The following is a 27,535-nucleotide window of genomic DNA, read 5'->3' as shown; positions in this document are numbered from 1 at the left end:
GTCTTCCTGCTATTTTGAAAGGGGCAAGTTTGCTCCTTTAAACAACAGTCGTCTCAAAGGCAGAAAAAATGGCTGCAGCAAAGCAGGGACTTTTCATTTATGTCTTCCGTCTGACTTGCTAAGATTATCTTGGATCTTAGTAACAGCCTCTGTAGGGAAAAGAACATGAATCTGCTCGTGTCACTGTACTCAGGCAATCACCAGACAACATTCCTCTTGTATGAAAATAATATACCTTTAATTTATTTACAGGACAGACTGGCTGGATGAAGTGGCTGTACTTCGAATGCACTGCAGGAGCTTTTTTTTCTTTAGTGACCCCATGTCACTATTTGTACGTCTCTATTTTCTTCACTAAGCATACAGTCAAATCATGAAAGATTGGGAACAGTGAGACAAAGGAATGTACACAGCCATTAGACATAAGTTAAGAGAAAAAACAGCGAGGAAATTTCTGTACCCACTTTTGAAAATGCCATTTTAAAAGCTGAAAATCGCTTTTTCACTTATCAGTATTAAGATAAATGGACTGATTTTTGACGAGTCAGGAGATACTGCAAAATGACAATATCTACAGCAAAACGCAGTATGTCTTAAATTCTCATGCTAGCTAGTAACACCTGCCAGTGGTACAACAGTTTAAGGTATCGACTTCTTCGGGAGCTTCAACATCACTGAGTGGTAAAACACGTATGACATCAAGATCAGAAAAAATAATTATAAAGGAAAGCCACACTCTGCATTTCTTGCCATCTGGTCGGGCATTCACAACAGGTTGTTGATATTTTCTGTGATTTTACATCTCCCATACAAGTGCACGTAGAAGACTTCACAGAGGCGCTCGGTAGCATACAGTTACAAGAGAAGGTCTCAGCTGCTGGCACATTCAATTTGCTAAATTTATGCACTGAAATGAAAGATAAGATGCAGTCATCGTGGTATCGGTTCTTTATCTTTGGTAAAACGTTTTCTTTTTATTTTAGCCATATCAGCTCCGATATCCATTTTGTGCATGGTCTGCTATTATTTAAACCAGTGGGAAACATTTAGATGGACACAAACAGTATCAGCGTATCGTTTAATACATTCATGACTTTCTTCATACATTCTTTGAGAATGTTGCTAGCACGTGGGGAACATGAGCAAATGCAAATCTGTTATGATTTACTCCTGCTTTAACACACTATCCTTTTGCTAGTACTTGCCGTTAGGAAAAAACATTTTGTTTTTTAAAGGGAGAGATCAATATGACTCTAAGAACAATAAATTCTAAAAATCTGAAGTAAAAATATCAAGTATTTTGTATTTTCTTACAAACGCTAAAATAGAAAATTACACTGGAACAGACTTCAAATTCGATACTATGACCCATTTAGGAACAATTAAAAAGGACCACAGAGAACATCAACAATTGCTCCGAGGCGTTCCAGTGATGGTCAGTACGCAGTCGCTGACTCTACTGACTCAAAAATACATATCTGACACTCTCTCATCATTTACATCGCCATTAAAAAAGAAGAAAGCTGTTTTAAAGCTGTGCTCTCCACTGATAAATCATATAGCAGAGTCACAGTGGGTTCTGGGTGGCCTATGTTACAAATGGACATCATATTATTGATGCAGACTTGGTCGTATGAATCTAAGTTATACATACACAATTATGTCTCCAAATAGCTACTAATTACACTAAATCAATTTGGCTAAGTGAGCAAGCTCAATATCCCTACATCTGAAAAATCCAGACGGTGCCACGCTGTTGCAAAGAGTGGGTTACATTACCACAGCTCCTTCATGGGGACCCTGTAGCACTTCATTCCATCCCAAAACTAATCTTTACGGGTACCTTTTATTTATGCAATTTGATGTTAATACTGGAAACCTTTGGAATCATCGTTTTGACGCACTAAGATCTAAAAGTTTTGAAAGTCCTTGTTGCTTATCTAGTTATTGTTTTACAGAGAGGCAAGCAGGCAGGCAGGCAATGGCAATACATTCCACAGGTGCGGGCTTGGGTCTGTGCTGCTGGCTCTACTCTCACAAGCCACCCTCAGTCATGCCAACCGTGACACCGGGCAAAAAAGAAAACTCACAGGGGCGTGATCAAGCTCGGAGTGCCAACGTAAAGAAACATTCACACTGTCTATGCTCAGGTCTCAACTCTTCAATAGTTCGGTTCTTAGAATTTTTAGAAACAAAACATGAGTAACAGTCAAAAATGGAAATCACACCACTTTGACCCATTCTTGAACGTGGTATTACTATTTCCAGTATCTCAGTATCAATAAGAACGAAACACATTAAAGCTGTGATTACTGTCGAAGCAAAGTCAGACGTTCCAGTGATTTCAATGAATACGGTACTTTCAAAAAGCATTAGTTTTGTAGATTTCGATGAAGTTTAAATTTCAAACTCCAAATGAACTAACATGACTGTGTGTAAGGGTGAAATGAAATACCGCCCCTGACGAGCACCACATTAAAAAAAAAAAATCTTTATTATTAAAAAGTGTTAAAAAAGGAAGATGCAGAAATGGGGAATGGCATAGTAGAGTTTCAATACATGTACTTGCACCAGTGAAAGCCATGCTCTTAACGAGTCATTAAGAGCTCTGTCACCAATGACTTAGGATCTTTACCCATGTACAAACCTAGTAAGCCACTTCCCACTGCTGCAGTGCCCACATAGATGCAACACACACGTTAAAATGCAACAAACTTAGTGCCTAGTTCTCCCGGATGCTGAGCAGCCCCAGCCCGACAGGCCCTTCAGTCTAAAACAAAGCATAATCCTGACAATAATTTAGTGGTCACAGTCTTAGGAATTCAAAGAGCTTGTCACTTCTTTGCTTTCTTTGCTTTTTTCAGTATGTCACACTTTTTTCTGTTAGGACGCCGGCATCTTTCATCAATGCTCGGTATACATTCATAATGCCATACTTCTTCCATTTTCTCCACGGGGTAAACCGCTTCCACGTAATGGCGGATCAGTCTCAGTCTGATGGGATCCAGCTGTTTTTTGTTACAAGCACCTGAATGGTTGTATTGCAGTCTGAGATTTTCGGGAGTAAAGAGTTCTGGGAAGAGTCTTACGAGAAGCCTGGCGGCGAAGTTCCCAACAGAAAGGCTCTGCTGTACGATCTCTCTTACCTCCTTATCAGTCAGCAAATATGGAGAAGGCACGGGGAAGTCTGGGTTAGGAATAACGAGTTCATCGAGTGGTATCTTGCAAAAATCCTTGCTGCTCCTTTCAGGTGGCAGTGGTGGCCCTTCAAACTCCTCTCGAAACCTTTCGGGATTTATTGCATAGCTGAGGAACTCCCTCCTCTCGGGCCCTGGCATGTGGACCTTCCGCTGCTGCTGGTACGAGCGCCGTTGCTCCGTGTCCCTTCGCCGACACCTCTCATCGAGCTTCCCAACAAACTCCAACATCCACACTCTGTCATTCTTTGCCCTTGGGTACAGTATCTGCACGTAATGCCGAATTAATTTAATCCTAGTGGGATCAAGCTGCTTCTTGCCTAAAGACCCACTACAGTTGTATTGCTTCCGTAAGTTTTCATGAGTAAACAGCTCGGGAAACAAGAGAACAAGCAGCCGAGAGGCAAAGTTGCCTATGGAAAGGCTGCTTTCATATATGTTTTTAATCTGTTCTTTGTTCAATAGGTAATCGGGAACGGGGACATCAAAATCAGGAGGGGGAAAGTCAAGTTTGTCAAAGTCAATGGGCACAAGCCATATTTTTTTTGAGCGTCTACCTGGTTTCTCATATTCAAAACTGTCTTCCACTTTTATGATTGACACGTCATCCGGTAAACTAGAAGAGTCGTAACAGTCATCTCTCAACTGATCACATTCACTTCCATCCATATACACATTTTCAAGTTCTTCATTTATTCGCTGAACGCATTGCTGCAACCAAGCTTCCTCTTCTTGTACATCTGGAAAGTAAATTTCAGTGTACCTACGGATTATCTGAAGCCGATGAGGGTCCAGCAGTTGCTTCCCAGAGTCCCCATAGCAGCTGTACCTCTCAGCTAATTTTCTGTGGTCAAAGAGTTCTGGAAACAGTCTATGTAACAAAAAAACACAAAATTCCCCCGGAGAAGAAGCCTCATCTAAAAATTCATTGAGATCCTGAGCATCTAGAATGTAGTCTGAGGCAATGGCATTACTCCTGTCCAAGGACAAAGCTTCTTCTTGCTCTTTATCCTCAAGAAAATGAGAGGAATCCACCTGTTCAGTCTCATAAAAACTGGAGGATTGCACATTCTGCGGGTTATTTTCCAATTCCCTTTGAGCCCAAAATCTATTGAAAAAATCATTGAGTTGAGGCAAACACTCCACCTGCCACACAGCTGTACTCTTCACAGAAGGATAACAGACTTCCACATAGCTACGGATAAGCTGCAGATGGAGAGACTCCAGCTTCCTCTTGTTAGGAAAGCCACATGCACTGCAGTTCCTGTTGAACTCATCGTCGCTGAAGAGCTCTGGGAAGAGCTGTACCAGTAACCGGCAGGCAAGGTCTCCACCTGACGTGCTTTGATCCATGAGTTGTTTGAGCTCAGCAGAAGTCAGCGTGTACTCAGGGGGAGGCTTGAAGTCTGCTACACACTCCACTGGACTGACTTGCTTTTTAATTCTGCTCACCTCCAGAGACAGCAGGTCAACCTTATTGTGAAGTTGGGTCATATTGGAACTGAGGGTGTTAAGTGTAAAGAACATTTTCTGTATCAAAGAATATATATTTGGGTCAGACTCTACAGCAACAGCAGCTGCAGCAAGGGCTGCAGCAGAGTCCCTTTTGCGTTGGTCATTCAAAGTCCGAAGATGCGAGGGACTGCTGGGGCTGATTTTTTCATATAAGTCATAAGAGGCAAACTGCTCTGCTCCTGGTGCATTCTTCTTCTCTGTAATTTTGTGTGAGATGCCATAAAGGGGTTTCTTGTAAGACGAAGTGGTTATATCACTGAAGGGTTCTTCCTCACAGAGCCACGTTATATTAGGATTCTTGTTCTTGCTTGGCTGCTCTGAGTTTGCCTGAGTGGGTGAGCCAGTATCTCTGTTCTTCATGTTTGAATTGGAGCCCTTTGAATGAATAAATATTGTATTAGTAAGACTGCTTTAAAAATATTAGTTATAGATGCGTGCCCCTTAAACAGGCATTGTTACGTAAAAGTGCAAGGTCAAACTGTCTCTAGAAGATTCAGTTGTGTTACATACATAGAATTAATAAATCCATTCGTAAATAAATCAACAAAAATAAAGTATTATTTATGGGTTTTTTAAATTATTATTATTATTATTGTTATTGTCTTGGCTCATGGCTTTCTCCATAGGCTAGAAATTAAATTATAATCCTTAGCACTCTTCTCCCACCGAGTTCTAAACACTCTCCCAAATTAAGTATCATTATGCTTATGTGTATGAGGATCTCGAGCTACAGAGAACTCGGGTGGCAACAAGTCAGCAGGAGAGCCAAGAATAGAACCTAGATTTTCTGACTCTTCATCCTGTGACCTTGCCACTGCTTCCACCACCTGCATTTAACATTCCTAGTGCTCTCCTTACATTAGCTTTTGAAAATGCCATGAAGGCTATAATCAAAACTGTCATTATTCTCTTCTTGCTGATGTCAGAGGTTTATACAGTTGTTTCATTTTATTATTTTATCTTCACAGTGGTGCACAAATCTTAAAAAAGTTCTAAGAATGAGTAAAATATTAAACGTTCTTTAATGTAAATAATAAAAACTGTTTTCTTTAAGTGAAAATTATCTTGATGTCGCAATTTTTAACAGGCAATTTTAATTCTGAAAGGCAGAGAAGCTTAATTTCTAGCTTTCTAAATAATTTATACAAAAAAACAGTAATGAACTCTCAAGAAATTCCTGCTCTTGATCATCTCTATCTCTTCCTCCTTGCTTAAAATCTGAAGCAAACATTTTCATCTACTCACAGTAACTTGCACAGGGCTTGAGGACTGTTCTGGTTTGGGGTTTTTTTGGTTGACTTTTTTATTTTTTGCAAACACATGGATATCACAAATAATTCTCATAAACTTAAGTGGATACAACAAAATCAAAATTCAACATACAGAATCCAAATGTGAGAAAACACTCACAGATTTCAGAAGAATGTACTGAAACATTTTGGCATGGCTTGTTCCTCAATAGATCAATTTGATTTAAAAAAAAAATGCAGAATTTGCACTCAAGGATTATAACAGATGGAACGCAGACTTCAGGTCTGAGATGAGAACCATAAGCAATCTGAAATGCTAGCAAAGACCCCAGCGCATTCTACAACCAGGAGCCAGAATTAAGGTTCCTTTCTGAAAAGCAGAACAGTAACAGTCATTAAATTAATCTGGTCCCTAGGTGTCCTCCGACTTGGCATCTGCCTACTCCAGTGACAAACTGAATCTAATTACTTTTCAATTTCTAAAACAGCCAGTGCATGCTTAAACAGAACAAGCTGTTTTCTACTCCAAGTTTAAGAACCAGCAGACCCAATGAAATCGGAGTTATTTCTGCTCTCATTCACACCACGCAGCCCTACCCATGAAAACCTGTGAATACATTCAAGGCTGTGTGGATGGACAGATGATAAATGAAAGCATAATGTAAAAGCAGTAAAGTTCACAGAATCTGTAGCAGCAGTGGTGCTTAGGACAGCTGACTTTCAGATTCCATTTAGAAGACCGTCTCTCCAGTCCCACTAGTCTTAGAGCCCATTTTCTACGGTGCAGCAGGAAGCCAGAGCTGCAGACCACCATCAGCATGTGGTACGACACACCCCACCTACATTGGCATCTCCATGACCTATAACACGCTGAATCACCAGAGGCTGATCTGCAGACAGACTGCCACCCCAACTGCCACCTCCCAGCTCATGGCCAGCTTCCACGCTGGGGCTGCCATTAGCACAGATGCCCTGTACTTGTCAGTGGAGGGAACAGAGACATTCCCAGCAGATAATTTAGCTTCCCAAGCAGACATCACCTGAATGCAGGTCATGGCAATCACCCCAGACAAGGGGGACCCAAGGGTAGCTCTGCTCCCCACTGAGACCCCAGTCTGAGCTAAAAAAAAAAAACCCTCCTTTTACCATTTTAGATAAAAGGCGAAAACAAAGCTGCAATTCTGGAGAATCAAGGAATCATAGAATGGCCTGGGTTGGAAAGGACCACAGTGATCATCTAGTTTCAACTCCCCTCTCGTGCGCAGGGTCGCGAGCCACTAGACCAGGCTGCCCAGAGCCACATCCAGGCTGGATGTGAATGTAGAATTTATTACTTTTAATATAAAGTGAAATCTGCTACCTAAGTAGCTAGCCTTTTGGCTAACATCCCTGTTCACAGAGAGTATTCCAAATATTCCCTCACGCACAGAGTATGATTCATACAGCTCCTTCTTTACTAAATAGCTTGCCAAGGTCACCAACAGTCTGCTAGTTCTCCTCAGAGCTCCTGCCGGTTTTTTTTTTTCCTTATTTAATTATACAACAAAACTTGGCAACATGAGGGTACCTCTGATCAGGGCACACCTCACGCGCAGCGCCAGGACAAAGCATGATTTGGATGCGTATCCAGCAGCACAGACTCACCGCCTTCAGTGTCTTATTGCACCCTCAGGCCTGGATGCAGTGTGCTGGGGGAAGGCAGTGCTCGTGCAGGAGCAGGGCTGAGCCCTGCCACCAACAGCTCAGCGCTGCCGGAGGGACCTGGGCATCTGCCTTGCAGAGAAATGCACTCCGAATTCGACTAACAGATGACAACAAGTTTGGGCCTACACCGCAGCACTCTCCTTGTCAGAAGCTTTCTTGTCATCTTTCCCTTTTGCTTTGCTTTCCTGTTTTTATACAGGTTCCAGCTGGGAACAGCACTATTCACAGCATAAACATAGGGCTTTGGGTAATTCTCCAATGAAGTTAGTATTTAATATATTTTTAATTAATTTTCTGACATTTTTAAAGAAACTGATCTTTAGCGGCAATTAGCATATTTCAGAAGATGCTACCCTGATTTAGGATGAACAATTTTGATGTACCGTCAATAATACAAGCGAAGACAATTTTTGTAAGACTAAATATACATAATCTAGTGCTGCTTTTTGCTATGCAAATGTCATATAAATAGTGGGGCTCTGTACACTCTTTGAAGATGTCCAAAATGCAGCATTTTGGTAAACACTGACCAACGCAACTGACTGTGAAATAATCTCTCACATTATCTCTCAGTGTCCTAACCCAAGTTTTAAAAGTTGTTTAGTTATTGCTCTCCTCAGTGTTAAAGTCTAGGTAATTTATGAGCTTTATCATGCTTTATACACAAAGTCTCAATGTTCATAGGAATAAAGAACAAAACATTGCAGCGTATGAATAATGAAGAATAAATATGTTTAAGCAAGAAACATAGAAAACAATTCTATCAAATACTTGAGCTTGGAAATGTCTTGCACGGAAATTCTTAACATTTACACTCTCCTACATGAGATTTCTCTAAAATTATTTTTAAGGAATGTAGGAAAACATTGATTTCTGGTTTAAATCAGAATAGTTTCTTTTAAAGTGAAGTGTCTTCTGATAGAAAGCCACTGAGTAATATAAACACCAGCCCAAGAGTACAATTATGTAATAGAAAAAGTACAGCTCTAATTATATCATACATAGATGTCTATGTGAAATGTAACACAAGCACAATGCTCTCAAAAATATTTTGTTCTCTGTTTAAGCAGAAATAGTTAATGAAGTCATCAACTAAAACAAAACATTCGTACTAGAAAAGCAGTACACTTCAAAAATGTTGTTAGGATTGAGGACTGTTTCTGGTTGGTTATTTAACTAAACATGCTGATTCACTGGGGTCAGCTGAGAGCGAGCGACCCAGCATTGTAACTGGGTCACTTTCTGACATAATAAATTCAAGGTTAATTCATTTCAAATAAATTTTAAAAATGTATTGAAAGCAACCAGCAAAACACAAAGAAAGCACAGTTCAGAGACCAGTAAGTAGTTCTTTCAAGATTTTGAACGTAAGTAAAATAATTGTAAAAAGTAGAAGAGAAAGGAAAAAAAGAAAGAAATGGTGTTATAAGATTAAAACCTACCTACCACAGGCACTCAGGAGAAAAAACAGAGCCCTGAGAAGTCAGAGAGATGACAGGCAAGAAAAACAAATATGAAGAGCTACAGCTAGAAAGGAGAAACGAAATGCACAAATACAACTCGGGATAACTGGCTCGGCGGCAGAACAGCAGAAAAGGATACGTGCATTAGAGTAGGTCATAAACTAAATATAGCCCCGGGATTGAAGTTATTCAAAAGATGTTGAATTTGAATCTAGGTTATTTTAAAGAAGTGCTGAGTGTGAAAAACAGGAGGTCATTATAGAGCTCTGGAGGGCGTTAGGAGAGGTGTGACAATCCAACACTGAACACGACTCTTCTGGGAATCTCAAAGAGAACAACAAAAATATAAGGTGACTCTTGGAGAAGAGCTGAGGAAATAGCATTAAGGGCCAGGGGTGGATGGCACGGCAACAATTTTCCCAAGAACAGAAGCCTTTTTTTTTTTTTTTCCTTAAGGAACAGAAGGTCACCGCTCTCCCCACCGCAAAGAACAAGGGCAAAGAGAAACCTGCACAGTTTCAGCAAAGATTAATGAAAACATCTCTGGTTATTAGGGAGGTGAAACACTAGAAGGGGATAACTGAAGAGATCTGGAACCTCCTTCACTGGCTGGACAAATGTATGGATTGCCACAGCTGGGATGCTGCAGAAGTTGCAAAACGTGCCATTCCGGGTGTGCTGAAGGGTTCTGCATCCCCGCGTTTTTATTTTTTGAGTTATATGCAAATTTATACATGTCACACTGACATCAAAATCTGTGTCATGGAAGGAAGAGAATTACAGCCCTGGTGCTACTGCCACTGAGGATCCAGCTGAAGGACTGTGTGATGTGAGAGAGGCTGTAATCACAGTCATACCGAGTTATGCCAAATCCCTACCTGCTCCTACGTCCTCTGAAAAACAACAAAAGTATGCTTCAAATGAATGAATTAACCTATAAGTGTATGCCATCGATACAATTGCTCCCAAGTTAAAGAAATGCCCAGACAAATTTTGTGTGCAAACTGGGTCAAGAGAAGCCATATTTGACTCCAACTCATTACGAATGCAAATCTCGTTAAATGACTTGCATTTTTGCTTATGACAGCACTGAATTTAGCCTATAAAATATGAACAGAAAAATCACACAGTCATGTATAGAGAAGTCACCTCTTGTGTAAAGCGTCTTTTCTTCACACTGGGTAAGACATCCTGCTGGCTCCCTGAACCATCACAACCAAGTGAGGTCTGTTTCCGTTTGTTGGAATCCTGTAGGCAAGTAACTGCGCCATCCACTGAGTGTTTCTCAGAAGATCTGGATGTTACCGAGCAGTCTAGAGCTTCATCTTCATTTTCTGTTTCTACTTTCACAATATTTTTTTTAGGAATTTTTACTGGAAAAAGAGAAGGTTTAGAAAGATAAAGCACTCTCTCCAGAAAACCATGACAGCCTTAATACAATCTTTTGTGTTTTGTTTCTGTTTATGAAAATGTGTTTTGAAGAACATCATCATTTTATGTTATGGCTTGCACAATAAGTGTATGCTGAGGCCACCCCAAAGTCAAGGTTTTATTATGCTAGGAACCATACAGTCATCCAGTAAATGACAGTTTCTTCCCCGAAGAAGAGTCTAAAGCATAAACAAAGTTACAGTAGGAAGGTTTTTCTGGAGGGGAAGGAAGGATGCAGAGCAGAAAATATAATGAATAACAAAGACAATGGTGTATTTTAGATAGCGTTTCAGAAACCGTTAATGTAGTTTGTCCTGATCCAAGCGCATTCTTTATCAGATTACAAAGATTCCATACAATAAGTATTTTTGCCTGATCAGAAATTACACAACGTATGATTTTTTACCTTCATCGTCATCAGTGATTTCAGCTGAATTCATCTTCTGTCTCACTAAGGAACAAAACAAAAACACAGATATCAGCATCTTCTGGAAACAAGACACAACTACGAGTATTTCTGTAATTACTTTTACTCTACAGCCATTGGGCACTGACAGCCATTGGGCATTAACCGCCACGGATAATTTCCAATCTCTACTTTTGGAGTCACTAGCTATTTTCAATAAATTTCACGACAATCTATAGACCTGCAAACACAGAATCTATACTGTAGACAACATACAATAGTAGGAATGTAAGGAAAATGATGCATGTTTTTTTCCGGTACGAAGAAAAGTGGAAGTTACCTTACTCGTATTTATAAAGTATCTTGTCAGTACGGAAATGAAAGTTAACTGCGTTAAGGTCTCTCAGCCTGTACTAAGTTACCACATCTTAACACGGTCAAATGCTTTTATGTTGTTATTGCGGGTGAGTCACAGCATGAAAACTCATCATAAAACAGAACACATGTATGTTGGAGTAAGTTTTCACTTAAAAATCCTTGATCACTTGTCATGGATTGCATAAATTGGAATAGAGAATCTGCCTACAACAACTATTCTTCTTCCTACTGTAAAGCAATAGCCTCTAATAACATAAGAACGTTGCTGGGTTTCTTTGTAAGGATAAACAAATAATCCATAATATTCCAGCATAATTTCAGCATTATTTCCCATACCCCAGAATAGCTTGGGTAGGGAGGGACCTTAAAGATCATATGGAAGACTCAGCTGTATTTCTGTCTCCTCAGGAACTAATTTGGCAAATCACTTGGGATAAGCATCAGTCTGTGGATGTGTTCGTGAAAGATACTCTAAATCTTTTGGAGATCTACAAAGCAAACAACCTAATCAGATCTCACTGCCCTTAGGAGGCACACAGCTGCAACCTGACACCCTTGACTTGTAAACCAGTGACTGAAGAGCTGTCACACATCTCTCGTGCTCACCTACTGTAGCCTTATGTTTAATTGGTCCCAGATTATTATCACTTTACATTTTCCGCAGTCAGATTCCTTTTTAATATGGTTGTCTTTCAGCTATTCCTGCATATCCCTTAAGTGAGGGAGAAAGTGAATAAAGCAAACAGCCCATCAAAAGCATATGTACAGCCCATGAGGGGGAATTATAAAGAAATCTAAAAAGAGACTGGAGTGGGGAGGGACAAGAGAGTCTGCTTTAGAACAAAAAATAACCTTTACCTTACTTTCAAAGCACTGAAACTTTTTTTTTTTTAATAATCTCACAATATTGTTAAAAAAAAAAAATGTGCAAACACTTGAATATTGCACCACTGGCAATTTTTGTTACCAACTGATGGCTGCTAATGGTAAGCAGGAGATCACACTCAGAGTAAGGTCTCTTACGATTGCAAAGCAATGGGTGGCACACACATCCAAACAAAAGATGCATGGAGTTAAAATCTGCTCATCCTAGGCAACTTCTTAGGCATAGCATCTTCCGACACGCTCGTCTTCAGCATGGCCCTTGTATGCAGCCTTGTAGAAAGCATCCTTAAGAAGATGATGTCAGAATGTCTTCATCTCATCACCAGAAAAATGTATGCCTCAGTTATACAGACAGCTACACTATAAACCCTTCAGCTAGCTGCTGCTTTTACCATAATTTCAGGACTTGTGTTTATGAGTTGATCCACATATAAATCATGCCATCTTAACAGTACTAAAATCACCGTGCTTACACTTCAGGAAACTCTGCAGAGACACAACAGCACGAAATACACATGGCCCACACCACCTGCTAAACCACCTGCTAAGAACTAGTGAGAATTAATACCCAGTCTTAGTAACAACAGCATTTGTGAAATTAGACAGCCACTACCGTTCCTTTTGAAAAAATTCTAAGCAGACAGCATACTTTATATTACTGTACTCCATCAGTAAGCTACGTGGGACTTGAAGAAGAGCACATCATACTAAGCATCTGTATTTGCCCCAGTGTCCAGGATACGCTGACATTCAGTTTCTAGACCTTTCTTCTACCTTAGTTCACTGCAATAGGCTTAGGTACAAAACCAAAGTGTGGACGTGCTCAAGAGCGGTGACACACAATCTTTTTGTCAGGGCCAGAGGTGAGAGCAAGCAAACACACCGACAGCACTGCAGCAGAGCGTTCTGTAATGGAAATCAAAGTGCTGGAGCTTGCCAGTCCAATCCTGGGCTGCTCTGTTAGAGCAGAGCACTAACAGCTGGTATGCTGATAAACACAGAGCCAGGACAAAAGGATATAAAGGCAGTGCTGGGGGGAACGATGCAACATATTGAGGAGAGGATACAGAGAATGACTTTTTCTTGTAACTGTGACTATAACTGCTATTCAAACAGGAAGACTGTGTTAGGAGAACTCTAGGAAAATACTAGCAAATTGGGTGTAGAAGATATACAAGGATCTGAATGACCACTATTTAAAGCTGGAAAAGAAGTAAAAACTGAATCGAAGCGCACACCCTGGTTAACAGTTAACTTTCTAAACGTCGAGCAGGCCAAGCGATCCCCAGTTCGGGTCAAATAATGTTGAGTCAGAACATTTTGTCCCACGTGTTTGAAACGTAGTGCTGTAACTTAGCTTTAAATTACCTTTTGAGCTGAAAATTGCCAGAATACAACTAAAAGCAGATAGTAAAAAGAACATCAGACTCAATGACTAGACTTATGTTTGAGCTCTTGGACGTCAAACAAAGCACGAGCTCCAAAGTGTTCCTTCTTGGGAGCCCTAGTAATCTCTCTCCTTATCTGGTTTCCTCTGTTATGATATTTGTAAGAACATGGGCATTACGAGAAAATTAACCACAGACAGCAGCTTCTATTGAGAGTGAGGAGTCAGCTGCCCCTGTAATTTCCTGCCACACAGCCCCACCTGCTTCCCGTCAGGCATGGCTGCTCACCTCATCCTCCACAGAGCTTCTTCAGCTTGATAAACCAACATAAAGCAATTCACTTCTTTTTTTTTGATGGGCTATTTTTCTTCTAATTCAGAGGGGCAATGGGTAAGGCAAGCGAACAGGCCCAGCTCCAAGCGCGCGTCAGGTCTAGAATGGGAAGGAGGAACAGAAATCTCTCTCTGACACAAACATGCCACTGGAACGGTTCAACCATTCCACAAAAAAGTCTTCCACACCACCACCTCGCTTCAAATGTGGGTTGCAGCTGACCCGTGTGCAAGGGGTGTGAGGACAGCAAGTAATGCAGCACCGCTGCTATAGGCCAGGAGGCCCTCTGGGGCAGCATCCATGTGCAGGTATGTGCGCCTGCCCAGGCATGGCTAGCACCAGTCTGGCTGGCTGTACAATTTCAGCCCTCACCTTGGAAGACATAAGCACACCTTTCAGCTCAGCCCTCTAGACTTTTGAAACAGTTAAAAAAGATGAGCCTTAGACGAGTTTTCTTAAAGGTGGCGACAGCTTTGTTTTTCTAAGAAATGTGAATAAGAATACCTCAATTTGCAATGAGATAAAGACAAAACTATCCATTTCATCCTAATATATGATGAGCTTATTTGCAGAGAACCGATTCGATACACAGCATCATGCCCTCCTGTTGCAAGTTCAAGCTACTTCAAATGAATAAACATGCTTTATGCTCAAACTCTAGACATTAATCTAAGCATTCTATATGTGATCTCGAGACTTGCAGCAAGATCCAGAAATCCCACTCAACTACCAGAATCACAGAATGGCCCAGGTTGGAAGGGACCTCAAGGACCATAAAGATCCAATCCCCCCCACCACAGGCAGGGCCAACAACCTCTACACTGAATATTAGACCAGGCTGCCCAGGGCCCCATCCAACCTGGCCTTGAACACCTCCAGGGATGGGGCATCCACAACCTCTCTGGGCAGCCTGTTCCAGCACCTCACCACTCTCATAGTAAAGAAATTCCCTCTGACATATAACCTAAACCTTCCCTCCTCCTTACAGCTTCCAGACATTAAGTTTCTGGTGGACCATACACACAGAACCTTAAAAGTCCTGCTGAGAATGCTGCATGAGGAATTACTCTGCTCAGATTCAATAGAAAGACTTTGGTACTTCAGCACTCTCATGGAGGACAGCCATAAATGAGCACAAGGCATTTCACTTAACAGTGGCACAATGGTTAAAGGGATATTCAGGAGATTTTTTATTTTCCTACTATTGATTTCACACTGGAGACAAGACTCAGGTCCCCAAATCCCAGACAACTGGCCTCATCACCAGGTAATGGACACACAGGAGGGCAGGCTGGAGGGCAAGCTTGGGCATGAAGAGATAAGCAAAGGGGGGTCCCAGGGTTTCAGCATGCCTTGGCTGCCACTATCGGGCAGATCTCCCTCCCACAGATCCTGTCCTCCCTACTCATCAGATTAGCCAAGGGAAAGGGACAATTCAATAAAGGGAAAGAACTTTATCTGGTTCCACTCACACCACTTAGGCACATGACTCCCTTTGGTAACATTCAACTGATAACACAGAATTACAGAATCATAGGATTTGGAAGGGACCACTGGGGATCATCTAGTCCAACTCCCTGCTAAAGCAGGTTCCCTACAGTAAGTTGCAGAGAAAAGTGCCTAGGCAAGTATTTAATAACTCCAAAGAAGATCTCTCTGGGCAGTCTATTCCAGCACTCCATCACTCTCAAAGTAAAGTTTTTCCTCATGTTCATATGGAACTTCCTGCGTTCCAGTTTGTGCCCACTGCCCCTGGTCACCGAAAGGAGCCTGACCCCACCCACCTGAAACCCCTCCTTTAGATATTTATAAGCATTGATAAGATCCCCTCTCAGTCTTCTCCAGACTGAACAGCCCCACATCTCTCAGCCTTTCCTCACAAGCGAGATGCTCCAGGCCCCTCATCATCTTTGTAGCCCTTCACCAGACTCTCTCCCCGTTCCCTATCTTTCTTGGGCTCCTGGACAAAGTACTCCAGCTGCAGCCACACCACAGCAGAGTAGAGGGGAAGTATCACCTCCCTCGACCTCCAGGATTCCATTGGCCTTCCTGGCCACCAGGGCACACTGCTGGCTCAAGACCAACCTGTTGTCCACCAGGACACCCAGGTCCTACTCTGCAGAGCTCCTCTCCAGCAAGTCAGCCTCTAACCTGTACAGATGCATGCAGCTGTTCCTCTCCATTTGTAGGACTCTACACTTGCCCTTGTCAAACTTCATCAGGTTCCTCTCTGCCCATTTCTCCAGCCTGTCCAGGTCTTGCTGAATGGCAGCACAGCCTTCTGGTGTGTCAACCACCCCTCCCAGCTTTGTATCATCAGCAAACTTGCTGAGAGTGGACTCGATCCCTTCATCCAGGTCACTGATGAGGACATCAAACAAGACCTGACCCAGTACTGGCCTCTGGAGAACACCACTAGTTACATGCCTCTAAACAGATTTTGCACTGCTGATCACAACCCTCTGAGCTCAGCCAGTTCTCAATCCACCTCACTGTCCACTCATCCATCCCATGCTTCCTGAGTTTACCTAAGAGGATGTTATGGGAGACAGTATCAAAGGCCTTCCTGAAGTCAAGGCACACAACATTCACTGGCTGGGTAGATGTGGGAACAGCAGTGATGACATCATAGAGGGCTATCTGATTGGTCAAGCATCATTTCCCCTTGGGGAGCCCATGTTGACTATTCCTAATAACCTTCACCTCTTGGAGATGACGTCCAGAATAAGCTGCTCCGTCACCTTCCCAGGGATGGAGGAGAGGCTGACTGGCTAAAACCCATTGCTAACAGAGAAGCTCAACATGTAGCTCAAAGCTGCAAGTTTGAGATAATGGAATAATGACTTAAAAAAAAATTTTGGAATGTTTATGCTTGTCTGTCCTTTTAGAGGTAACTATTGCCCTGAAGCTGCTGTTGCAAATAGAGCTAAAAATGTCATCCATGTGTCAAAATTGCGCCTACTCGAAATATGAACAAAAGCCTTAAGGACTAAGAGCACACAGGTAGAAAAGGCCTTATGAACACAATGTAACATAAGCCTAACCTCCTCCTATTTATACCTAACAGTTACTTAATTTATTGGCCTTGGAGTATTTTTTTTTTCTAACTGTCTTATGTTTACAACCCTTACAAAAACCACAAAGCAAAGAGAAAAGACCTCGCTGGTAATAGAAGACCAAGCCAACTCTCCGCCCTTGCAATCACTCTTAAAGAAAGCCAGATTGATCACCTTTAAGCTCTGACTTCAAAAATTTAACAAATGCTGCTGTTCAATCATTTGTAACTAAGAAATGACTTATTACTCATTAAACATCCATACCCAATCAAAGCCATTACAACTAGGAAAAAAATAGCATAAAAACTATGAAAGACAGTACAAAAGTACATAGATACTACACGTAATTCTGATTTTATAATACAGTAATATTATGACTACAAATTAAAATTCTTATCTTAACCAATATAATAATTGCTGACACCAGTTTTATAGAAGTTTGCTGTTCACTAATTCAATTGTTTGCAAAACACTGTACTGTTCAGTTCATTATTGCATGGCCAGTGTGAAGACGCTGCTTCTCAAATGCACATGATCCCACTAAATCCTTTAATATCTCCATGTAGGTTGGAGATATGTCTCCATGTCTTCATTTCTGATACGTTACCAATAACATAACATCGTTTTTTTTTGACACCGTGTGTTGTGTTTATTCCTTCTAATGCCTCATGGTGGCACATTGCTTCATGCATAAAAGTCACAGGCTTTAAAATGAGAACTACTCGAGTTTTGTTTACATCCGAAGAGGTAAACTGTTATTTACATTCTGGTCAAAAGATAGGACACAGCGCTTGCTAGTCACATTTAGAATGTGTTTAAAAGCATATTTGAAGAATCTGTTCAACTTCCTTGCTTTCAGCATGCAGTGAAAGACCTAACACTTAGCCAGCCTAGCTAAGGAGCTGATATTGTAAGGAGGTAACATGGGCTACATTTTACAAGATGAGAACTGTTGTTATTTAACAGAGGAAAAAGTAGTTGGCCTCACTGCAGCAGCACTTGATCAAGTCAATGCTACATAATAGCAGCGTGGTTTACCCAAAGCCAATCAAGGACAGTTTATTAGTTAAGAGACTTCTCAGACAATGAAGGTCTGAGGTCCTGTTCCCTGTCTCTGGGTCTGTACTTCATGTAAAGCACACCCTGGGTAAAGCAATGCAAAAACCCACAATTCACAAGTAAATAAACAAATAATAGAAAAAAGACAAGGTCAGAATGCAGAGCGTCCAAAGGAGTGCCACGAAGGTTTTCAAGGGGCTGGACAAGCTGCTGCAGGAGGAAAGGCTGAAGGAGTTTTAGGCCCTTTCACGCCAAGGAACAGAAGGCTCAGGGGGGCATCCCAGTACCCCAGTACTTAACAGGTGGCCACAGAGAGGACAGAGGATCTCCCTTCACAAGGAGCCACATGGAGAGGATGAGGAGCGACGGATACGAGCTGTACCAGGAGAGGTTTCAACTTGATATAAGAAAGAAATGTTTTACAGTGAGAGCAACTGATCTCTGGAACAAGCTCCCAAGGGCTGTGGTAGAGTCCCCATCAGTGGGGCTTTTGAAGATGGGTAGACAGTGCTGGATCATCTTACCTAGGCTCCCTTCTCCAAGGAAGGCTGGGCCTGATGAACTTCTGAAGTCCCTTCCAATCGGGGCTGTTCTGTTACTATAAAACACACCAATCGACCGATCCTCCCTCGGAGGAGTCCACGAGCTCGGAAGCAGCTGGCTGGATGCAGCTCCATCCAGTGCAGGGTGGTTCTAACTACCCAAAGACACGGAACAATCCATCCTTTGTGATGTTTCAGAAGGATGAGGTCAGACTAACTCCCTGAAAGGACAAGGGCTTCAGAAGCCACACCTCTGGCTCAGGTGGCCCAGGAGCTGCCTTCCCCTCGGGCACACTTCTCACCAAGCAGCTGCTGGGCAGCCCTTCTGATGGAGCAACCCTACAGAACTCTGGGTTTGGCCACGTCATTCGGGTCTTTCGTTTCCTGCCTGCAGCACTGGGTTCGATATGACAGTATCAACGTGCTACGATTATTCTTGGCGTGCATCTGATTCTTCCAATTTATAAGAAAAAACAACACCACTCAAATTCAGTTTAACAGAATTACATGGAAACACCACTCCAAAAATGTTCCAGCGTTTGCTTTCTGTTCAACAGGTCGGTGATTCGACTTCAAACAAGGCAGAAATTTCTCAACACCTTCTCAAACAACAACAACAACAACGCAAGTATTTTACTCGGGACTTTTTTTGGCATTTTCATTAGTATTTTAATTTCCTCTTTAAGTACTCTCCCGCTATTGGAAACCTCATCACCACACTCATTTGCATGATGTGGAGAATAAGCAAATAGGTGCAGCTCGCTGCCAGTACGCCGCCACCTCAAACATCTGCATTAATCACGTTAAAAGTTACAGCTAAAACCACCATCACAGACAGAAAGCAGAAAGAAAGGAAGATAAAGGACTCTGCGTGTCTTGCTCTCGAGCTGCACTTTGCATACGTCCCGTCAGGTTTCCTTATAAATTACCGCATTTTAATGAAGATAATTTTGGAAAAGCGGGGGAAGCCGCTTGAGCAGCAGGTTGAGGAAACAAGCCTGATGCCCAGAGCCACCTGAAGTGAAAATGCTTACTATTTCATAGAATCACGGGGCCGCGGGGCTGGGAAGGGCCCTCTGGGGATCACGCAGCCCAACCCCCTGCTGGAGCTGCATCCCTACGGGTTCCTGTGAAATAGGACTCTTACATCTGTTATCCAAACAGCGAGCAAAACGCAAGCAGGCAACACGGGAGCGTACTTAAAGCAGATGTTTTCCGTTCCATCGGTTCGGTGACAGCAGGGTGCCGCCGGTGACCCCGAAATGGAGATTGGGAATACAATTCTCGGTGCCCCAGTACTCAAAAACAGCGTCCCAGCAACGGAAACGCGTTGCAACTACAACCGCACGTACCGCAGCTTTAAAAACCACGAAAAGGGCAGTTTTAAGGGAAGCTTTACCCTTATGGGCACTACAACCCCCGCTCTGGCAGAGGACAGTTTGGAAACCTCCTTCGCCGCCCGGCGCGGGAGGACGGGATGCTCAACGCTCGGCCGGAGCCAACCCGCAGCAGGGCGCCGCGCCAGCAGGCCCCGCACGGCGCGTCCGATCCGACCCCCGCCGAGGGCGCGGGGACGACCCCCCACCCGCCGGGCTCCGCTCCGTTCCCCGCGGCCGCCCCCCGCCCGCCCGGCTCCCGGCGGGTGCCGCCGCGGTACCGGCGGGGAGGCGGCGGCCGCCACGTGGGAGCGGCGCGGCCCCGCCCCGAGGCGGAGGCTGCGGCGAGGCCGCCCCGCACACCCCGCACGCGGCGGCCGCGGCCGCTTCCGCGGTCAGACCCGCGAGCCCGGGCTGCGGCGGCGGTTGGCGCTTCCGGTCCGAACCCTGCCCGGGCGGATCTATGTGGCCGGTGCGCGCGGGGGGGGGTGGGGGGAGGGGGAGACGAGGTGAGGGCGGAGGCGACGGCGGAGCGGTCGCCCCGCTCTCCTTCCTCCAGCCCGGCGCTCCCCGCGGCGCAGCGCGGCGCGGATGGAGGCAGCCCGGCCGGGCGCCGTGCGCCGAGGCGCCGTCGCGAGCGGCGAACAAAGAGCCCCCGCCCGCCGCGCTCCGTGTGGGGAGCGGGGCCCGGCCGCGGCGGGGCGAGGGGCCGCCTCCCCGCACCCCCCCCCCCCCCACCCCGCCCCCCGGGCCTCCCGCCGTCCCCTCCCCGCTCCCCCTCCCCGCCCGGCTGCGGCGGCGGCACTTACCGAGGCGCGGCGAGGGGGCGCGGGGGCCCCGGGACGGCGGGGGCGGCTGGAGCGGCCGCCGCTGGTGCCCGCCTCTCCCCCCCGCTCTTTGTGTGCGAGGGTCCGCGCGCTGCGCTCTCGCGTGACGTGACGGGACCGTGTGTCATTTCCGCACAAGGACACCGAGCCCCGAGCCGCCGCGGCCAGCGCCACCCGCCGCCCCGGGGCAGGGGCAGAGGCGGGGGGCGGGGGTGGGAGGGGGGAGCGGGGAGGAGCGGGCCTCTCTTCCCCCGGTCCGCCCCCGCCCGCCCCGCCGGGGGCACGCGCCGCTCCCACCGGAGACCCCGCGCGCGGCCTCGCCACGCGCGCGCCCGCTGCCCGCCCGCGAGACCCGGCCGCACGTGGGCTGGCGCCGAGCACGTGGCCGCGGGGCGCCGCGCGCCGCCGTTGGGCGCCGTTATCGCGGCCCCCCCCCCCCCCCCTCCCCCTCCCCCTCCCCCCGGCTCCCACTTCGGCCCTCGGCCGTCGCCTCGTGGCCGCCCCACGCGGGGCCCCGCGGCGATCCCCGCGGCCCCGTGCGGGAGGGGAGCGCCGGCAGCGGCCGGGGCCGGCTGCGAGGAGCTGTGAAACGGGAAGCGCTCTCTGCTTTAACGAGTATCCGTGTCGATGTTATCTGTTTTGACAGCGACGCGTGGAACGTCAGTTCGGCGAATCCTGCGCTTTCCGCTCCGAGCTCGCGGGAAAGCCCCGACGACGAAACCGTACATAACCGTGAGGAGGACGGCCCCGTCGGGCGGGCTCCGGCCGGCTGCGGCGCGCTGCGCGGCGACCCAAAGCGGCGGCGCTCCGTCGCGGCGGGCATCGCGCGGCGGCCGCTCCCCGCGCGCAGATCCCGCGCACGGCGCTGCGCCCTCATTGTTTCACTTCTCCCACGGCCGAAGGAGCCGAGCGCCGCGTTGCTGCGTTACGCGCGTGTGAAGCGGTTGGGAAATGACTTTCCAGGAACAAAACCTCTCTCCGATAAACCCGCTGCCCCACGAGCGCTTCAGCCCTCCCCCGGGTGCTCCCGGTTGCCTTTAGGACTGAGTGAATCTGGACGAAGTTTGTGGTCCGAGGCGCTGGCATTAGGAGCGGCTCCCTGACATCTCTGTCTTCCGTTTGTGGGGCCCCTCTGAGTTTGGGCTGTGGGGTTTGGGACATCCTCACGGTGCCACGGTGGCCGCGTAATGCTCGCAAGGCAATGCTTTGCTGACTTAACGTCGGCTGTGCTTTTAGTTGTTCCGAAGGGACGGCTGTTACAGCAGCCCTTCCCAGCAGAGCTGCCAGCTTCCAGACCGCTCCGATGGACCCCTTAACGAGGATACGATTTATTAACGAGACAAGAATCTACAGCCAGCAACTCATCGACCCTTCAGCGATAAGGGCGCTTCCCGGTAACTTTCCTGGGCCTGTTAGCGCCACGAAGGTGAAGTTTCCGGCGTGATTCGTCCTCTGCCTTGTTCACAGAGCTAACTGAAGGGTACAGTGCTTTAGCACCTGGCCCGGCTGCTGGGTAGTGCCGTGTCCCACTTGCATTTCACTTGAGTCCTTTACTTAGTGGGATTAAGCAGAGGTAACCGTAAGGCAGGAGCGCGCCGCTGGAATCCCAAACTCCATTTCAGAGCCCTCGAGAACACACTCGCCGGCCTGAACTCCGCCTCCTTTCTGCTCTGCGGCGCTGGCCCGAGGCACTGCAGCTACCAGGGACCCAAGCCCAGGAGGAGACCCGAAGGGCCTCAGCTAAGCATAAAGAATCACAGCGTATTGCTGCGATAACAGCACTCGCTGAGAGGGGAGCAGGCTGAGCTGTCTCCAGGCAATGCAGGGAGCAGCGTAGATTGGCTTCCTGGCCAGACAGCTCCCGGTTCCTTCACCATTTGAACTCGTGCTGAACAACTCATTTATTCAAATGTTCGCTTATTTCCCTTCGTGCCTTTGGCTCAAAAGCCACTCTGTAACACTGCAGCAATCTCTGGAAAATTCTGCTGGGAAGGGATGCTCTGCTACTCCAACACGAGCACTCTTTAGGAAAAAAACACCATCGCTCCTGAGTGCAAACAGTGTGCCATCGCTCACCCCGCCAGGCTGAAACAACTTGAGTTGAAAGGGCCCCTAAAGACCATCAAGCCCTAACCCCATGCCGTGGGCTGGTTACCACCCCCCCAGCTCAGCTGCCCAGGGCCCCATCCAACCTGGCCTTGAGCGCCTCCAGGGATGGGGCACCACAGCTTCTCTGGGCAGCTGTGCCAGCGCCTCACCACCACTGAGCAAAGAATTCCCTTTGAACATCTCACCTAAATCTGCATTGGTAGACTGGCAGTGAGGGTGCAGGTGGTGTCACTACTGCAGCAGGCATGAGTGAGGAGCTGGGGCAGCTCAGTGTGCTGAGGCCACGGCATGGTACAGTAACGTGGAGAGAGAATGGCCACAAATGTAGAGGCCTCTCTGCTTGTCATGCACGTTTGGCATGAATGAGGACCCAAACCTCCTGCACGGTTCCTTTCTTGATGATTGCTGCAATATCCTGCAGCACTGGGGAGGCAGTGTTGTGGCATGTGATATTGAAAGTGTTCTCAGTGCTAGTTATGGCAGTTTGGTTCTGTATAATGTACCACTGCAGCACCAGTCAATCTCTTTTCTCCAGCACACATCTTAAATCTAAGCGACCCTGCAGCCAGACCCAAGAGCCAGAAAGCAGAAGAGAAACAGCCTTAGTGTGCAGAGTGAGTTCCTTGCAAGTCATATGCATTTTGCACAAGACCTTACGGTGAAATCAAGTCCCTTTCTCATAGGAAGGCATGCAGGGCCTCCTCTTGCCTGATGCCTGACTTCCTGCTGCCTGCAGGAGCAGGGCACGCTCTGCTCAACGTGCAGGTGCACTGAGAGATGGAGCTGGAGGGCACTGCCTGGAGGATGGGGCCAGTGCTCGCTGCTGGAAGCCAGTACACTGCCAGGGCCAGGATTGCTCTCTAGTGCTTCCCGTAAGTGCACGGATGAAGTCAGGAGTCTGCACCGGCCTGCCAGAACTGGACAGGTGCATGAGAACGTCCCAAAATGGAAAAATAAATCAGTCCACTTAACTCACTGAATCTACACTAAAAGCTGGTCTGTGACTCAACATTTATACAAGCCTGAAATATTCAGTGGCAAATAAGGCAAGAGCATCTGTCACATGGTGACCCACTTCACACTCCTCAGAACCTTTCACTGCCAGCCAAACTCAAGGGATGTCCGTGGACAAATAGCACGTGCCTGCTTAGAGCCCGTGCCAGCCCACAGGCAACAATGCTGAACAAGTAACGTGCTGCAGGCACTATCCAGACCATGCTGCGACTGAGGGGTGGAGAAACTGCAGAAGACACCCGAGCTTCTTTTCTATTTGCAAACTTTCCATGGGTGCAAGCAGTGTTGGGGGGCTCTGCCTGTAACATCCTGCACTGACAGGGAAACACTGGCTTGGAGTGCTAGCTAATATAAATGCAGGTTTTCTTCTCAGAAATAAAATTAGTACGTGATGCTTTTAAATTCTGTAGCAACACTGCATCTTGTTCTTAAGTACAACGATAGCTGCTGTTGGAAGCCAGACTTTGCAAATACAGGCAAGAAATACAGTAGTTGTATTGCTAGTTGAGGATGTCAAAATAGAGAATTCAAAGTCATATCAAAACTGTATTGGAAGATGGGAGTAAGCCAGAACAGTAGTGGAGCATCACGAATAGAGTAACTGACCCAGAGAGCAACTGCAAATCTCCCTCTGTGCTGCAGCAGTTGATTCATACATCAGTTGCATCCACAACTGATTAAAAATTGACATGGCTGAGCAATTTCACTCCTGGAAGTGTGAGCCCCTCTTAACCTCTTGGCAATGAAATCGTTACGTAGAGAAATAATGCTTTAGGCCTGTTGCGTAGTCTCATAGCTCATTAAGATATCTGCGTTTAAATATTTGCAGCAATATGTAAAAAAGAGTAATAATTTGGCAAGCAATGTAGAAAACAGGGTTTCACTGAGAGCTCCTCTGTCTGATGTGCTGAGTAATTTATTTTTAAGCAAAGACTTCTCTTTTTTGTTGTTTTTAAGTGGGAGGAACAGCGTTCGGGTCAAAGAAGCCCTTGTGAAAGGAACCCTCTTTACTTCAGAAGCCGCTCAAGATCTTCCCTTTTCATTCTTTGCCCCCAGTGCTATGGGAGAGCTGTTCAGTGGACAGGAACCTTTCCTTCTGGACGTGCATTTGTGTGCATCCCTGCTTCGCAGCTCTTAGATACTGCAACCCAAACTGCCGCAGCGACTTGGAGAGCAGTCACGTATTTGGAAAGTGAACGCTTTTTACCAAGCAGAAAATAAATCTGCCTTGGAAACTGGAAAATTTAACCTGTTTGGTTTCTTCTTCTTCCTCTAGAAATGCAAGGTGAGGGGGCCTGCATTTCCAAGAACGGAAGAAATCCCACGTGCTTCATGATTATTACTACAAGAAAATGTGATCAAAAGACATTCCTTTCCATAAAAGTTTAAGTAAGAAACACCGCCAGTCACTAGCAGCGTGCCTATTTGTAGCAGCATCGGTCTTTAAGGAACACTTGATATTTGAACTCCATTTATTTTCCTGCAAAGATATCTTATCTCAGCGCATGGGCATCTAAAAGCCATTTACAGCTCCTGAGCAGAGAAAGGGATAAGTCATAGTTGTTGTAAATCGGTATAAAACGTTAACACATTCACTTCCACAGGTTGACAAAAGCAATGCCATTGTTTTATTAAAATAAGTCTCAGTAATGCAGGCGTTTTTCCTTTACTGTTCTCCTGCCAGCGCTCCGCTGTATTTCCTTTATGTCGGTGCTGAAAATAACGACGCGAGCAGCTAAGTGTAATTGTACGAAATTATTGCTAGCGATTTGCATATGAAACACACACCTTTGACTGCCTCCAGTTTGCATTGTTCGGCTGGGTTATAAATAGTACAGCTCGAGTGCTGCAAACAGAAAACAGTTTTCAGCGGGCGCATGCGATGAATGAAGAAGCGCTCCGGCACAATGTGCAACTTGGAGAGCTTTCATCAGGATGGGCCAAGGAGGGAAAAGGCTTTCTCTCCTGATCGTGCTCCGCTGGGGAGAAGCTGCTCACACCGTGAGCATCCCGCTCATCTGCAGAGCAAGGCTTTTCACAACCACTGTTTATGTTTTTGTGGAGAAAAAAAAACAACACCATGTAATCTAATCTGCAGGCAGTTGTTTCAGATTCCACTAATTACTTCTAGATAACATTTCCTGTTTGTAATTTGACATTTAATAACTGCTAAAATATGAGCACTGCCGTTGATTCAAGCAATTCGGTGTAAATGTCAAAGGCAGAAAAAGGGCTGGTTATCAGATGCTGGCTTTGGCGCAAGCAAAATGCTCACTTCTGCGTGCAATTAGAAAACGACAACGAAACCGATCATTATTCCACTAACAAAGAGCATTTTCATTCCTTGGTATGTGGGGAAGGAGCAAAGGGAGGAAGACAAAGCGAAATAGGGAAAAGTAAAATATTTTTAAGCAATATCTTTATAACATCGCTGCAGAACTGCAAGTGCCCTATGTAATCCTATACAGGAGAATGTAGCCCTCAAATGAAGTTGTATGAATAATTCCATAGAAACCAGATAAATCTGGGAAATACTGTTTTAATTATCATGGGCACACCTGTCACTGTTTGCCATGTCCTCGTGTGACGTGACCCCGCTGGGCAGACCAGTGATCCCATCATATGAGGGGGTTCGCACCCCGCTCCAGGATGCTGCCTTCCCATTCAGTAAGGAGTCACCTCGCCGTTCCTGCTTTGGAGAAAAAAGGTTCTTTTTCCACATAGATGCACCTTGGCAAAAAAGCATTCTGCGGACAGGGAGGAATGAAAGCCAACTTGCAGTGCTGCAGAGCGTGAGTCTCCTACACGCGGGGGAGCCAGAGCACTCTTCAGCTGGCACAGCACAGGGACCCAGTGATGCACAGTACAGCCATGCACGAGTGGCAGCATCTGGACATGGGGACAGAGCAGGCAGCACCAAGCGCAAGGCATGCAGCATCTATTTGCTCATCACCCCCTCCTCCTCTTCACAACCTACAGCAAGTGTTGTGCTTTATGGCTTGGGTAATTCGTAATTTGCTATCAAAAGTTGAGCTTGATGATGACTTAATTTTAGAAAAACAGGTCAGATTTACCCCAGAAGAGAAACATGTGAATGCTGGTCATGTAAATAATGGATGCATTTTAAGGATTGGTTTCTGAAAGGGAAAAGAAAAGAGAGAGAATTTATTGCAAAGACTGTGAAAACAGCTCACTTTCAGAATTGGAAATTTTCTTTCCTTTGAATTGCTTTGGGAGACTGAGAAGCAGCAACAGAGAGGTTTCAGCAACAGGTTACATCCCAGAGCACCACAAGCTGGTACACCTGAACGACGTTCCTGGGGCAAGAAGCATTCCCCAGTCCCTCCACAGAATGCTCTCTCAATACTTCCATGAGAGTAAAAAAAAAAAATCCTTTCCAATCCTTAAGCAACTTTCATCAATTAGCTTGCATGCTAAGTCATGTGTGCACTCTACTGCCAATACGGCAAGGCACATCCTGGGTTACTGCAGGAGCTGCACAGCCAGCTGATCAGGCCATAGAATTCATGCAGCCTACTTGCCTTTTCATCCACCTGACTGGAGGCAAGGCTCTTCTAGTCTTGGTCAGAGTATTAATTACC

The 27,535-nt window shown here is 45.7% G+C and overlaps 2 protein-coding genes across 10 annotated transcripts in view; one reads left to right on the top strand and one right to left on the bottom strand.

Moving 5' to 3' along the window:
* Positions 1 to 216: 216 nt before the first annotated feature.
* Positions 217 to 27,535, bottom strand: part of BEND3 (BEN domain containing 3) — a 47,749-nt gene continuing 20,430 nt past the window's right edge. The window contains exons 1-4 of one of the 9 annotated variants that reach the window (XM_046939147.1): positions 19,755 to 20,888; positions 10,967 to 11,011; positions 10,279 to 10,502; positions 217 to 5,087 (exon numbers count right to left, since the gene is read on the bottom strand). In XM_046939147.1, coding sequence (XP_046795103.1) covers positions 2,835 to 5,087; positions 10,279 to 10,502; positions 10,967 to 11,000 — 2,511 coding nt within the window. In that variant the 5' untranslated portion in view covers positions 11,001 to 11,011; positions 19,755 to 20,888 and the 3' untranslated portion in view covers positions 217 to 2,834. Of the gene's footprint in view, positions 5,088 to 9,108; positions 9,249 to 10,278; positions 10,503 to 10,966; positions 11,012 to 18,589; positions 18,755 to 19,754; positions 20,889 to 27,535 lie in introns of those variants that run through there. The other 8 variants (XM_040697674.2, XM_015284545.4, XM_015284546.4 and 5 more) reach the window with 8 other exon arrangements.
* LOC107053100 (basic proline-rich protein-like) lies at positions 19,000 to 25,583 on the top strand. The gene is made up of 2 exons (XM_025149428.3): positions 19,000 to 20,455; positions 21,457 to 25,583. Exons 1-2 carry the CDS (start codon positions 20,085 to 20,087, stop codon positions 21,911 to 21,913), a joined length of 828 nt encoding a protein of 275 aa, XP_025005196.2. The 5' UTR covers positions 19,000 to 20,084; the 3' UTR covers positions 21,914 to 25,583.

This window comes from Gallus gallus, chromosome 3 (genome assembly GCF_016699485.2).
Source record: "Gallus gallus isolate bGalGal1 chromosome 3, bGalGal1.mat.broiler.GRCg7b, whole genome shotgun sequence".
Lineage (NCBI taxonomy): Eukaryota > Metazoa > Chordata > Aves > Galliformes > Phasianidae > Gallus > Gallus gallus.
Note: the sequence above shows the minus strand (reverse complement) of the source record. Positions and strands in the feature narration are given on the sequence as shown.